Raw genomic sequence first — 12,993 nt, 5'->3', positions numbered from 1 at the left:
TAATTAAAATACTAGGGAACTCAAACATTTTTAGGAGAACTCAAATGTTTGTCCCATTGTCTTAAAGACTTGTCTTTAATTTTAGCTAAATCAATTTAGTTATTACTAATAATTGCTTAATTTGAATTAACAGATGACTGACATGTTGCAACAAATGATTCATCTGTTGAAAATTATCAAACAGATAGAAAATCTGTTATAATAGATGAGTTAACCATTAGAAAGCAATTAAAATACTAAGGAACTTAAATATTTTTAGGAGAACTCAAACGTTTGTCCCCTCGATCCTTTTGCATTTGATGTATGATACACTATTTTTGTCTTCTTTACCTGTTTCATGAAATTTTTCATGTGTTTCACTTATTCGTTGAGCCCTTGTTGAAATTTTTAGAATTTTTTAGGTCAAATTTTGTTCGTATATCACTTGGACATTACTTCATAGGTGATTTTGTAAGTATAATTATGCTTTTTGTTGAATTTTTTATTTGGTATATTTGCTACTGCTACAATGGATAAAACTTACAACATGAATCCAATATATGAGTAATTTATTACAAAAAGTGAGTAATATGTTGCAACATATGACTAATCTATTGCAACAGATGACCCATATGTTGGATTCACATTACAACATTATAATACAAATTCAATAGATGAGTAATAGATTACTCATATGTTGCAACAGATTAGTCTATATATTGCAACAGATTCGTCAATATGTTGCAACAGATTCGTCAATATGTTGCAACAGATTAGTCAATATGTTGCAACAGGTTACTCATCTGTTGGATTCACGTTACATATTTTATCTACTGTTGAAAAAACAGCAGTAGCAGATACACCCAGATGAGAAATTCAACTAAAAATTATAATTTTACTTACTAAAATCACCTATAAGTAATTTCCAAGTGATATACGAATAAAATTTGACCTAAAAAAATTTGATCAAGTAACAATAGTAGCGGTAACAACAATATTCAACAACAAGAAGATGATGATGATGAACAAGAAGGGATGATAATGAAGAACAAGATGATGATAATGAAGAAGAAGATGATGAATAAAGCAACAACAAAAATCACGAAGAGAGAGAAAAATCCAATAAATGAGAAGAGAGAGAAACGTGCCTTTTCCCCCTCAATTTCTAGTTATATTAGGTTTTATTTGGATCAAACTGTAAATTAAAAAACTTGTGGGTTATTTTCAAATTTTTCTTACTTTCTTAATTTTTAATAAAGTAATTGTCACCTCCACTCAATTATTAAGACTTGTGTCACCCACACTTCATTTTAAAACTCTTTTGTCACCTAGAGCCCAAGGCCCTGACTTTCTCTCTCTCTAATTTGTAAAATATACTTATACATTAGGTAGACCCTTGTACATTGTTGTAATGTATGATAAAACAGATTTGTCTATATTTATGGAAAGAGAAATCAGATACTATCTTTCTCTATCTTAATTAACATCATTAATTGTCTATCATTATGTGGTGTACGATTAAATATAGTAACTGAAATTTAAATTTAAAAAAAAATCTTAAACATCGCAGTTAATTATTCTCATTATTGAATTACGTTCTTGAAAAAAAAAGTTGTCGTCTTCTTTCTTCAATTCTCAAAAAAAAAAAATGAACATCTCATATTGTTGCATCATTCCGATATTTGGGAGTCAAAAATTATTTATCAATCCTACTAAAGTGACACAATTATTATTTCGGAAAGTATAATCTTCTTGAAATTGATTGCTACGATCGCGATGGATTGAATATTGAAGAAGTTCATAAAAAAATTGAAGTAAAATACATTGTTGAAGGTAATTCTTCTCCCATTATCATAAGGGATGACAATGGAGTGAGGGTTTACATGGAGTTGAAGAAACAATTTTTGGGATTTGTCAATACGATATTTCATGCTCTGAAAAAATGAAAGCAGACTCAAATTAAGAGAGAAAAAGATAGCAACAAACTGATACCTATTAAAGATAACATTATACAACAGTTGCACATGTATGTGACACATTATACATTTAAAAAATAATTTGCAATAATGTGTAATGTCATACTATACATTTAAGTCTTAACATTAAACATGTATACGTCTGTATCCTTATCAGAAGGTATAATATAACCTTATACAATATTAATACTTTCTGATTGTATAATACCAAATAATACATAAAATGCCTCTTAAATGTAATTAAAACTTCTTAATGTATAACAAAATGAAATATACAGTAGAAGAATTATATTATACATTAGTCTTCCAAAAATAACTAATGTATAATGTCTGATATATTATAACTAATAATTTAAAATATAATCTTCCAAAATGTATAATATCACCCTATACATATAAAATATTCACCTTATACATTAATTATCTACAAGATTATAATAATTTTAAGGAAACATTAGTGTTATTGTAACATTACATTGGTTACACGATAATAAGAAAAAAGAATGATTCATTTTTCTTTATTACGTGGATTGAAAGTGTACATCTTCACTTCCAATTATAAAAGTGACGCAAATACGAGGAGATGAGAGAGTATTAATATTGTACTAGCTTGATTGTAGCTGTAAAATAAAGGAACACATATATGGAGCAAAAAATCAGTGCACTAAAATAGGAGGAAAATATGGTATTTTGATATGTATGAGGGGATGAGAGAGAAAGGGTGAATTTAAGGGATTTAAGTAATTACTTTGAGATTTTTGTAATTTTTTTTTCAATATGGAATTTTATGTAATAAGGTAAATTTACCTTGTATATATATGTAATTTTTAATAAATTTTATTATGGAAATTAGTTTGATTACGTCGATACAATAAAGAAAAGTTGAGTTACCGATAAAAAATTTAACATATAGTCTGTCTCTTTTTCCCTTGACGTATGCGAGGAACTTTCAAAAATAACCTCTCTATTTTTCGAGAGATAGAAATAAATTCTATCTACATTTTGTCTCTTCGAATTCCACTGTGAAATTATATTGGATATATTGTTGTTGTTTGTTTGTTGTTGTTATTGTTGTTGTGGTCTACATCTTTTCCATTCGACCGTTCCTTAGGACATAGGAGTAAAGTTTGCTTGCATTAAACTACTTCAAATTTCACTTATGAAATTATATTAAATATATTTTTGTCGTTGTTGTAGTCTCTATATTTTCAATTTGATTAACTTCAGGGTTTTTTCGAAACAGTCTCTCTACCACTTAGAAGGTAGAGGTAAGATCATTTAATTTAGACCCTACTTATGAAATTACACCTGAATATATTGTTGTCATTGTTATTGTTATTGTAATCTCTCTTTTTCATTAAACTGCATCTGCATTGACAATTGATTCCAGTGAGTTATGACTAGAAACAACTTTATGACTGGACACATCTTAAGACAACTTTATGAAAAAGGATTGAACTCTTCTGGTAAACATAGTTTTTTCATCTATAATATATTAAAAGTATGAAAATTTTTAAAAAAATAATTCTAATTTTTTGTCCTTTATTAAAATACTCTACAATAGACAAAATTATTTTTTCACCTTTTTTTTTTTTGAATTTATAATATAAATATTGACTATAATAAATATATAAAATATTAAATGGTGAAGATCTTCTACTTATAGTTGGATTCTAAATTTATGGTAATATTTTGTTGGGTGTTTTGTTATCAACGTGATTTTTTTTTTTTTAAAAAAAGGTCAGTTGACTTTTTCAAGAAAGAAAACTTTTGTTTTGTTTTGGGTCCTGTATTGTTTTGTTATTGTGAAATATCTAATATAATAGTAGTAATCTCTTACGTAATAACAAATAACAAGATTTTTTTTTTTTGTATACATGCTATTATTAGTCTAATATGTAAGAAGTTGAAATCAATTGATAGTTTATATATGGAAGAATTTGAAATTAATAAATATTTTACTTCTGTAATTTTTTTTTTTTTTTTGGATGCATGCTATTATTAGTCTAATATGCGAGAAGTTGAAATCAATTGACATTTTTTTAATATATGGAAGAATTTGAAATCAATAAATATTTTACTTCTGTAAATTTTTATATTTGAACTTTTCAACTTTCGTAGGAATCCACTATCAATGTAAAAATTTAGGAGTACGGTTAGAATAATTATTCTATTATTATACATTTTAATTCAAATTTAACGAATGATAAAATATATGGGATAAACATATGGAAAATTAATAATCTTAAATTTTCTTTTTCTTTGTACATATAAAAAAAGAGTCCTAAAATATATGATAAAAATATTATTAATTTCTTTATCAACATTGGTAACAATATTCCCAATGATTTGCCGTAATCTCATATAAATTGAAGCTTAAATTTGAAGAGATGTAAACTGCAATATGTAAAAACTGAATAGAACGAACAAAAAAATTGTAGGATTATAATTCACCGTCAATATAATCCGTCTAGATGAATCCGCCAAGGTAATTCTAATACATTACTATATAGGTTTTTATGTATGGCAATCTGAGAAAATTCATAGCTAAAACCTCTTTGCTATCTGTTATTTTTCAGCATACTACAGAGGTAGATAAAGTTTAATTGGACTTTAAAGGATTTTTTATGTAAAATTTAGGTTAAATTGTATTGTTTAGATACCCTGATTATCGTATTATTTTATTGTAGTCTCTATTTTGTTGGTATATGCTATTATTTCTACTTAATATAAATAGTAGATGAATGTTCGGTCGGACTATAAATAATATTTGTATAAAGGTAAGGTTTAATCTATTATTGTGATTTCTTGATTATCATATTATTTGTCTATTTTGTTGCTATCTGCTTTTTTTTTCCTGCTTAATACAGGTGACAGATGAATGCTCGGCCGAGCTTTAAAGAATTGTTTTGTAAAAGTGAGATTTAATCTTTTGTTGTAATATCTCGATTTCCATATTGTTTGTCCATTTTTTGCTATCTGCTTTTTTTTCTGCTTAATACAGTTGATAGATGAATAATGTTTCATCGTGCTTTAAGAAATTTTTATGTAAATGTATACAGATGGATGATGAATGTTAGAGTTTAATTTTTTTTTTTATTACGAGAGAAGTTACAACACTAACGTTAATTTGTGTCGTAGCTTTTCCTTATTCTTATTGGGAGAAAATTTTTCTTTTGAGTAAGAGTCTATTTTTTATTCCTCAAATTATTATTGTTATTATTTATATTTATTATAAAAAAATAGAATTTTTAAAATTAAAATTGATTATATTATACATTAGGTGTTTTCTCTTATCATGATTTAATAATATATGGAAAAAATTAGATGAAAAAAGAAAAAGGGGTCTAAAATCTATTCAAACTTTGATGCAATTTGTTGTAACATGAACTTTACGGGAGTTCTATGACCCCCTGAACTAATTTTTTTTGTGTATTTTAGTGACATTTATAAGCTAATAAATAAATAAAAGAGTTTAATGCAAATAAATGTTAGTAAAATACGTTAACAAATAGTCTGGGGGGGGGGGGGGGGGGAGGGTTCCATAATAAGCTGATAAATAGTCTAGGGGGCCATGAAACCCTGCAAAGTTCATGCGTGTTACAACAATTTTCGTCAAAGTTTAGATATATTTCAAACTATTTTTCCAAAAAAATAACTACCTTGAAAAAATAAAAAACTTTTAATGTGAGCAAGTAAGAAAATAATCCACCATAATTGATTTCTACTTGTTTTTCAAATGAATATTTCTATAAATCGAAGCTAATGTATAGAGATTTACAATTTTTAAATTATTTTTTTCGTGAGATAATTGAAATTTCGAGATTCAAATTAAATTTATTTTTTTCGATTGTGAAAAAGATCAGTGGAGATAAAACAGACGATAAAAAATTTGATAAAATATTTATTTCTATAACTTAACTTGATATAACATGTATTTTAACATCAATTGCTACCTTTTAATAATGTGTTGTTCTTATGAATATTTTTTTTAACGATCGATGCAAGACACACATGCAAAACACGTACACTAAGCTAGTATGTAACAAATATATATAGTATGTATTCAGTACGGAGAAAAATATTTTTCTTGATTTTTAAAGAAAATATTTTCAAAATTTTTGACTTCTTATTGGAACACTCATAGTGACTCTACTTATTTTATTTGTTACTTAAATACTCAATTCATTTACTTTTATTTGTCACGTTTCGTTTTTCAAGAGACATATTGCATGAGCTTTAACTAATATTTTAAAATGCATTTTTTTTGCCGTATTAATATAAGAAAGGTTGTAACTTGTAGTATTTTTCGTATAATTTTTAAATATCTAAATTCAAATATAAAATATTGAATTAATCTAATTTAATTTAACTCTAAAGATTAGTCAAATTAATTTTCGTGAAACAAAACGTGACAAGAATTATCATTCGTTTTTATTTTTAAAATAAATCTAATCAGCACTACTATTTTTCACTATTTAAATCTATTTTTCTTTTTCCCAAAAAACTCATGTTCGGAAAATGCTGCTGAAAAAGAGGTTAAGGTGGCTCAAGGAGAAGATCACCAAGTGATTGAAAATAATAATCACCATGAAGAAACAACAGTAAAAGATGCCCAGAGGTATGTTCTTTAAAGACCGAGCTAACATTTTTAGTTTATAAATTTTGAATTATAACATTTTTTTTTTCAAATAAGATTCCAAATAAATTATTTAAATACATTAAATATTTTTAAATATAAATAAAAAATTTAAGCTAAAGCTATTGAGTTTTTCCGCTCCACCTTTGAGGTCATGACTTCCTTAAACATATTAAATATTTTTTAATACAAAATAATTGTACTTTTTTTTTTCTTTTCAAAAATAGTATTTTTTTTTTTTTTTCATATTCATTACTGTGATACTATTATATTGTGTTTTTCTAAACTCTTTTTCCAGGGCGGATGATCAAAGAGAAAAACAAATTCCATCCAACAAAAATGCCAGTAAATGACTAAACTATATCTTCAACTGTTTTCTCTTTTAATCAATTTTAATAGGCATTTGACCATGAAAATCAAAAGAATATTCACTTTAGTTGGAACTTTTGAAGTTAGAGTTGTGTTTGAGCATTACATTTTGAAGTTAATATTTAGAATTCTAATAACATGCAAAATAATAGGGTTATTTTATGATAATAAAAGATTTAGATATTTTTTGAAAAAATAATAGGAGTAATTAACAAGTGAAAAAAGTGAAACCAAATAAAGTGAAAGCACTTCTTGACATGTTTTCCAAATACAACATCGAGTCGTATTTCATATTTTTATGGCCAAACAAGGATTTTGGAATAAAGTGAATACATATTCTGGAATAAGTGAATAATTTTTATGGTCAAACAGGTCCTTAAGAATATAGATGTTTTGTGTTTAGTGCCCTTACAATTACAGTGTTAAAATATCATGTTAATTTAATATGAAGTTCTCACCACTGTTTCAAAATATGTAGAAGTAATAGAGCCTTAATAGGCATTTGCAAAATAGTTTGGTGATATCTTCGCCTTGGGTGAGCAATGTTAACTGTTTTTTTGTACTGGTGGAAGGATGCAAATATTCAATAGAATAGTCGAGGAGTGGGAAAATGGACTTAGACATTCACATACACTTACCTAGTAATGAGACTTGGCTGCTCGTTTTAGCGGCTCCTCTCTATCCCAAGAGATAGCGTAAGATATGCGTATACTCTATCCTCCTAGACCCCACTAGTGGGAATACACTGAGTATGTTGTTGTTATTGTTGTAAGTTAAATAAGACACCTGAACTAATTAAATAGAAACTTTAAAATGACAAGATTGTTGGTTAACTCCATCGTGTTTATGCACATAATTACATGCTATATGCTATGGGAGGTATTCTTGTAGTCTTTGCTCAGACGCATAAGACAACTCTTCTGTCTCCAATGAGGAAAATGGAAATGATCAATTATCTTTGATTTCATGATCGCGGCGGTCTTTACACTTTAAATCTTCAATTTCCCACGCAAACGTGGTTTAAGCGTCTCTACTATTCTGTATCTTGTTGCAGGTGTACAGACGGGCTTCTGATAGCTTTGTACTCTTGTTTGCCGTCTTTCAAATCCTTGTTTTTTTTCGCATTTCTAGCTTACAAGTGAAATGATTGATGCAGTTGTTTCTGTTTTTTTTTTTGTTTGTCCTTTTTTCTTTCGTTTGATTGCTTGCTTTTCCAAAAATATATTTCCCTTCAAGTTTTATGCTTTTCATGTATCAAAATAGGATTTTAAGATTGGAGGTAAATCTAAGGACTGTTCAATATGCAAACAGGAAGGAAATCTATTGTGAGTATTTCTTCTTGTTGATATCATTTGAAAGTGTTGCTTCTTGTTGATATTGGAAATCTTAGTATGATCCTTATAAGACATAATGCTGAAGGATTCTTACAATGAAGGCCACAACTTCTTTGTAACGTAATATAATAGATTCCAAGTCCAACTTGCTTCTTGGTTTTGTGCCTTAGAGAATCGTATCTCCTTTGTTTTCTTTTTTCAGAAGCTGTGCTGGATAAGGATGCGAAAGGAACTTTCGTCTTTCTTGTCTTGACCCCCTATGACCTATTTCCCACCTGGAACATGGCACTGTTATTGGTGTGCCATAAAGAAGATGACATTAGGTGTTCATGCTGTACCTGATGGAGTAGAGTCCCTTTTGGATGCCAGAGATTGTGGTTTGGGTAATGAAGGTACAAAGTTATCTGCAAATTTTCTTATATCTTGTTTTGATTATGTTCTACAGTGTGATATCCACTGGTCTCTTTGTACTTTTTAATAAGGAACCAGGGGAGCAAAAGTGGGAGTATTTAGTGAAGTACAAAGGTCTTGCTCATGCTCATAACTTCTGGATTAAAGAAGAGCAGCTGCGTCTTGAGGATCAAGCAGCCTTTACAAGATTCAAAAATAATCACATGGTACTATAGTTATCATAATCTTTCTGTTCTTGCCTTCTTTCTTCCGTAAGTCACCTTTTTGAAAGCTCGATGATGATTTCTCCAGAGTAAAAGTTGGAAAACTGAATGGAGTCTTCCTCATCGTTTGCTGGACAAGAGGATATTAGCGGCTACAGATCACAGCAACACTGATGCAGATTGCCATTATGAGTGGCTCATGAAATAGACAGATCTTGACTACAGTCATGCCACATGAGAATTGGAGAATGCTTCATTTCTATAACTCATGACTGATTATGAAATCCGTCATCAGAAGGCTAAGAAAGAGTTCCATCCTTTGAGGGACGATGAGGTAGTTCTTAATAGTCAATACCAACTATTTAGAACTTCAATGTGTTTCCTTCATCTTGAAAAAAGTTGGTCACTTCTCAGTCGTAGAATGTATTGGTATGGATTTTATCAAGTATTGAGCTGTTGCTAGAACAATTATAGAAATTCCACAGAATCACTTACATTTGATAGAGGATACACTTATTCACTGGAAGAGTTTCATAATTCTAAAAATTGCATTGACCTGAACATAGTGCGTGTGAGAGAGAGAGAAACTAGAGTACATGTCCTCATAATTCTAGAAATTATCTTGACATTAATCCATTCTGAAACTAAATATATTTTGTGACGGTAACATTTACAGGAAACTTTTCTGCTCTGTAGCTCTGTAGACTCACTTGCCGTTAGCACTTTAACGAGTGTATTATTATACTGTCTACAATCATTGTTCCAATTAGAAAATTGGCATAGATACTCCTACCTCCAGCTTCTCAGAAACACAGTTGAAGCTGACACTTTGTTTGAGATCGAAGTGATACCTAGTATTTTGTTCTCCTTAAAGAGTATTTACAAATGTTTTCTTGTTGCCAAAAGTATTGTTTTCTGGAGTTCCTTTTCATTATGGTAACCAGTGACGGGAAAAATGTTAACTGACAAACGTTTTTTTATGAGGATGTTTACTGATTATAAATGCCTGCTGCCCCTTCTTTTGAGTCAAAAATATAAACGGGAGCTGAACAGTTCAATGTTTGGAATTCACAGGAGGGCATTTTGAAGGTGGTCTCTATTGTCCTTGCCCAAGGATGTTGGTCTTCCTTTTCTCATAATCACAACTTCTGCTGCTCTTCCTCTTTGGGAAGCTGAGTTCTCATGTTGGACTGGTGTCAACGTTGTTGTGTACCAAGGTAATAGAGATGTACGAACCATTATTAGGACACTCGATTTTACAACAAACAAGGTACCCTTATGTTTAGGTTCTTCTGTCACGTTATGAAGCTATTGTTGCAGTAAACTTTTTCTTCTTCTTCTTTTTTTTTTCATCTGTTTGCCATATGAGATACAATGAGATATGAGGTATTCGTATCTTAGTTTTCCACTTTAACTGATCACCACACGTTGTATTAAGTCAAATTTCAATATTGTATTATGGTTTTTCGGATCTACATAGTCTTTATCCTTATGTAGGATCTTTAAATGCTCAAGCCCATAAATTGGGTAGCTGACATATATATAACATTTATCCTCATGCAGGATCTCGAAGTGCTTAAGCCAATAAGTTGGGGGGCGGTAGTTATAGATCAGTGTCAGGGTTTAGCCTTGTCAATGCATCACTCACAAATTAAAATGCTCATTGCTGATATGAGATTACTTATTTTTCATCAGGTTTGCATCTTCTATTCTGTATAGATTCCCAATTATCTCCAGTAACTTACGTCTCCAAGATGTATCAGGATAAATGTGCTACAAGGTTCAATAGCTGCAGCGTTCTCTCTTTACTTGATACGAAATATGACAAGGCAAACAATGAGTTAAACACTGATTCCGACTTAGATCTAACTGAATTCAAGAAAAGGCTTAAGCACTTTGTTGCATATGAGTGCAAGTCCTCATCATCGAAGTTTATTGAATATTGGGTTCCTGTCAAACTCTCCAATGAGCCAATTGAGCAATATTGCACTTGCCTCTTTGATAATTTGCTCATCTATGAAGAATGACTCACCATGCTGCGTCGACAATATACTTAAATATACCAGGAAGGTTGGGCTTGGTTTCAACTTTTCATGTTTTATTAATTCAATCTTTAATAGCACTTAAAACCTTTAGTTAATGTGTGTGACATTGCACCATATCTATGACGCAGACTTCCACTGTTTTCTCAGTGTTATGATCACCCTTACCTCAAAGATAAATCGCTGGAAGGCATAGTTACGAAAGACATTCCTTAAGATCAGCGCTTTGATGTTGAAATTAAACTAAGTGGCAAATTGGAACTCCTCAATAAGATTCTTCTGGAGATCAAACAGCAAAGACAAAGAGTCCTCATTCTTTTTCAGGTATCTGCTTTTACTTCAAAATTTCCTTTCATTCTCGTTCATTTCCAATTTCCATATGTGACTTTGATTTCGCCAAGTGACTAGATGCGACCATATAAATGATGATTGGTGCATTCTTTCTTATTTTTTATTTTTTATTTGTCTCCTATTGCTTTGCATAAGGTCTAGTGCCAATGTTTCTAACTTTAACTGAATGTTATGCTGTTTATTTTACAGTCTCATGATGGCTCGGGTGTTTATTCCATTCGGAATATCTCGAGTGATTTGATTCCTAAGAAATTTGGTGGGGATTCATGTATGAACATTAGTGGGAGTGGTCAAGGGAAGATAGCTACGTTGAACAAATACAACAACATGGAAAGTGGGATATTTTCTTTGTTGATGGAAACAAGTGCTTCTGTTCGTAGTGTGATCAAGCTCTCAGGAATAGAGATAATTTTATCGTTTAACAGTGACTGGAATCCAAATAACGATTTACGATCCCTGCAGAAGATTTTGTTTAATTCAAAATCGGAGCATATAAATGTACTTCATCTCTATTCATGTTTCACTGTTGAAGAGAAAGCTTTAATGCTTGCAATGCGAGGTAAGCATGTTCGCATAACGGGTATAAACCAAGTAGCTTGCCAGGAGCTGCTATCTTGGCGTGCCCCTTATCTTTTCAATGTACAATCTTCAATCTCAAAGTGATCGTCTGAAGTTGCTGGTATAGATGATATCTTTGCGGAACTTTTAGGCTTAATGTCTAGTAACCGTTAGAACAATAATCATAACGGTTGCTCAAAGATAGTGACAGTACAAGAGAATGGAAGGACTTATTCAGGTGAGATACCCCTACTTGGTGAAGTGGAAATGCAACAAACAGATTCTTCTTTTGTGAGATGATTGTCGGAGAATGATCCACCCCACGATTTCTGGAAAAATCTGCTGCATGAAGTGGCTCCTAAGTGGAAACACTACTTGCGTAGTTCATCTCGAGGGGAGTAGAAGGAAAGTTAGACTCGGGGAACAAGTTTGTGAAAAAGAGGGCAATAGAGTTCATTTACTCCAAAGCCCAATTTAAGGAAGCAACGCGAGTTGCATGTCCAGGGTAACGATACTTTAAGTCTCGGTTTCCATTAGTACTCCTTTATCAACATACACTGACATATTTGTGTTTTGATGCCAATCCCATTTTCTAAGAACATCGCATCCTTCTGCTGGTGATAAGCATAAAACAGACGTATTGGTGCAGTAAATGATGCAGGTTTGAGAAGCAGAAACACACAATCCCCTTATGCAAACCCACTTCAAATGGAGATGGAGAAGATACAAAAGGAGAGAACAAACTAAGAAATTGCAAGAAGATATGGTTTGTCCTTCCGACCTCTGTTTTCCTGTGAAAATTTTCTAATGGCTGCCAATCCATCACCGAATGTTGAATTGCCTAGAGTGGAAGAGTCAGCTGCAGTTCGGTAAACAAGTGCAAGGGACACCTTGGTTGAAACGACCCCAACACCAACACCAAACTATCAGCCTGTTATTCTTACACCAAGTCAACCATCGGTCCAAAATTTGAGTAATGCAGTGCGCCCTGGAGCAGGCTGTGAACAACGTAGACCGGCTCCACATCTGAGACCTTTTAGATGATTCATACAGCTGATCCCAATTTGATTTGGCGGTCCAGCTCCCCGATAAACGAGGAGGGTTGAAGTAGATTGGTATCCAGCGTAAAAC

General features: G+C 31.0%; 1 protein-coding gene and 1 long non-coding RNA gene across 2 annotated transcripts; both read left to right on the top strand.

Annotated features, from left to right (window-relative positions):
* The first annotated feature begins 8,680 nt into the window (after window positions 1-8,680).
* On the top strand, window positions 8,681-9,234 carry LOC124887021. The gene is made up of 2 exons (XM_047396177.1): window positions 8,681-8,914; window positions 9,000-9,234. The coding sequence occupies exons 1-2, from the start codon at window positions 8,684-8,686 to the stop codon at window positions 9,117-9,119; spliced, it is 351 nt and encodes a 116-aa protein (XP_047252133.1). The 5' UTR covers window positions 8,681-8,683; the 3' UTR covers window positions 9,120-9,234.
* Window positions 9,235-9,987: 753 nt separating this feature from the next.
* Window positions 9,988-12,987, top strand: LOC124887020. Its single transcript, XR_007044515.1, has 5 exons — window positions 9,988-10,128; window positions 10,475-10,606; window positions 10,675-10,981; window positions 11,085-11,277; window positions 11,494-12,987. It is a non-coding gene; the product is annotated as an uncharacterized LOC124887020 (long non-coding RNA).
* The last annotated feature ends 6 nt before the right edge of the window (window positions 12,988-12,993 follow it).

Source organism: Capsicum annuum, chromosome 9 (genome assembly GCF_002878395.1).
Source record: "Capsicum annuum cultivar UCD-10X-F1 chromosome 9, UCD10Xv1.1, whole genome shotgun sequence".
NCBI lineage: Eukaryota > Viridiplantae > Streptophyta > Magnoliopsida > Solanales > Solanaceae > Capsicum > Capsicum annuum.
The sequence above is the reverse complement of the archived record's forward strand: the minus strand, read 5'-3'. Positions and strand labels throughout refer to the sequence as shown.

Bases quoted from the DNA above. Each gene is read 5' to 3' on its own strand.
- LOC124887021 (XM_047396177.1), top strand. From the start codon at position 8,684: ATGAAGGTACAAAGTTATCTGCAAATTTTCTTATATCTTGTTTTGATT. The intron at 8,915-8,999 runs GTACTATAGTTA...TGATTTCTCCAG, and splicing joins GATTCAAAAATAATCACATG to AGTAAAAGTTGGAAAACTGA.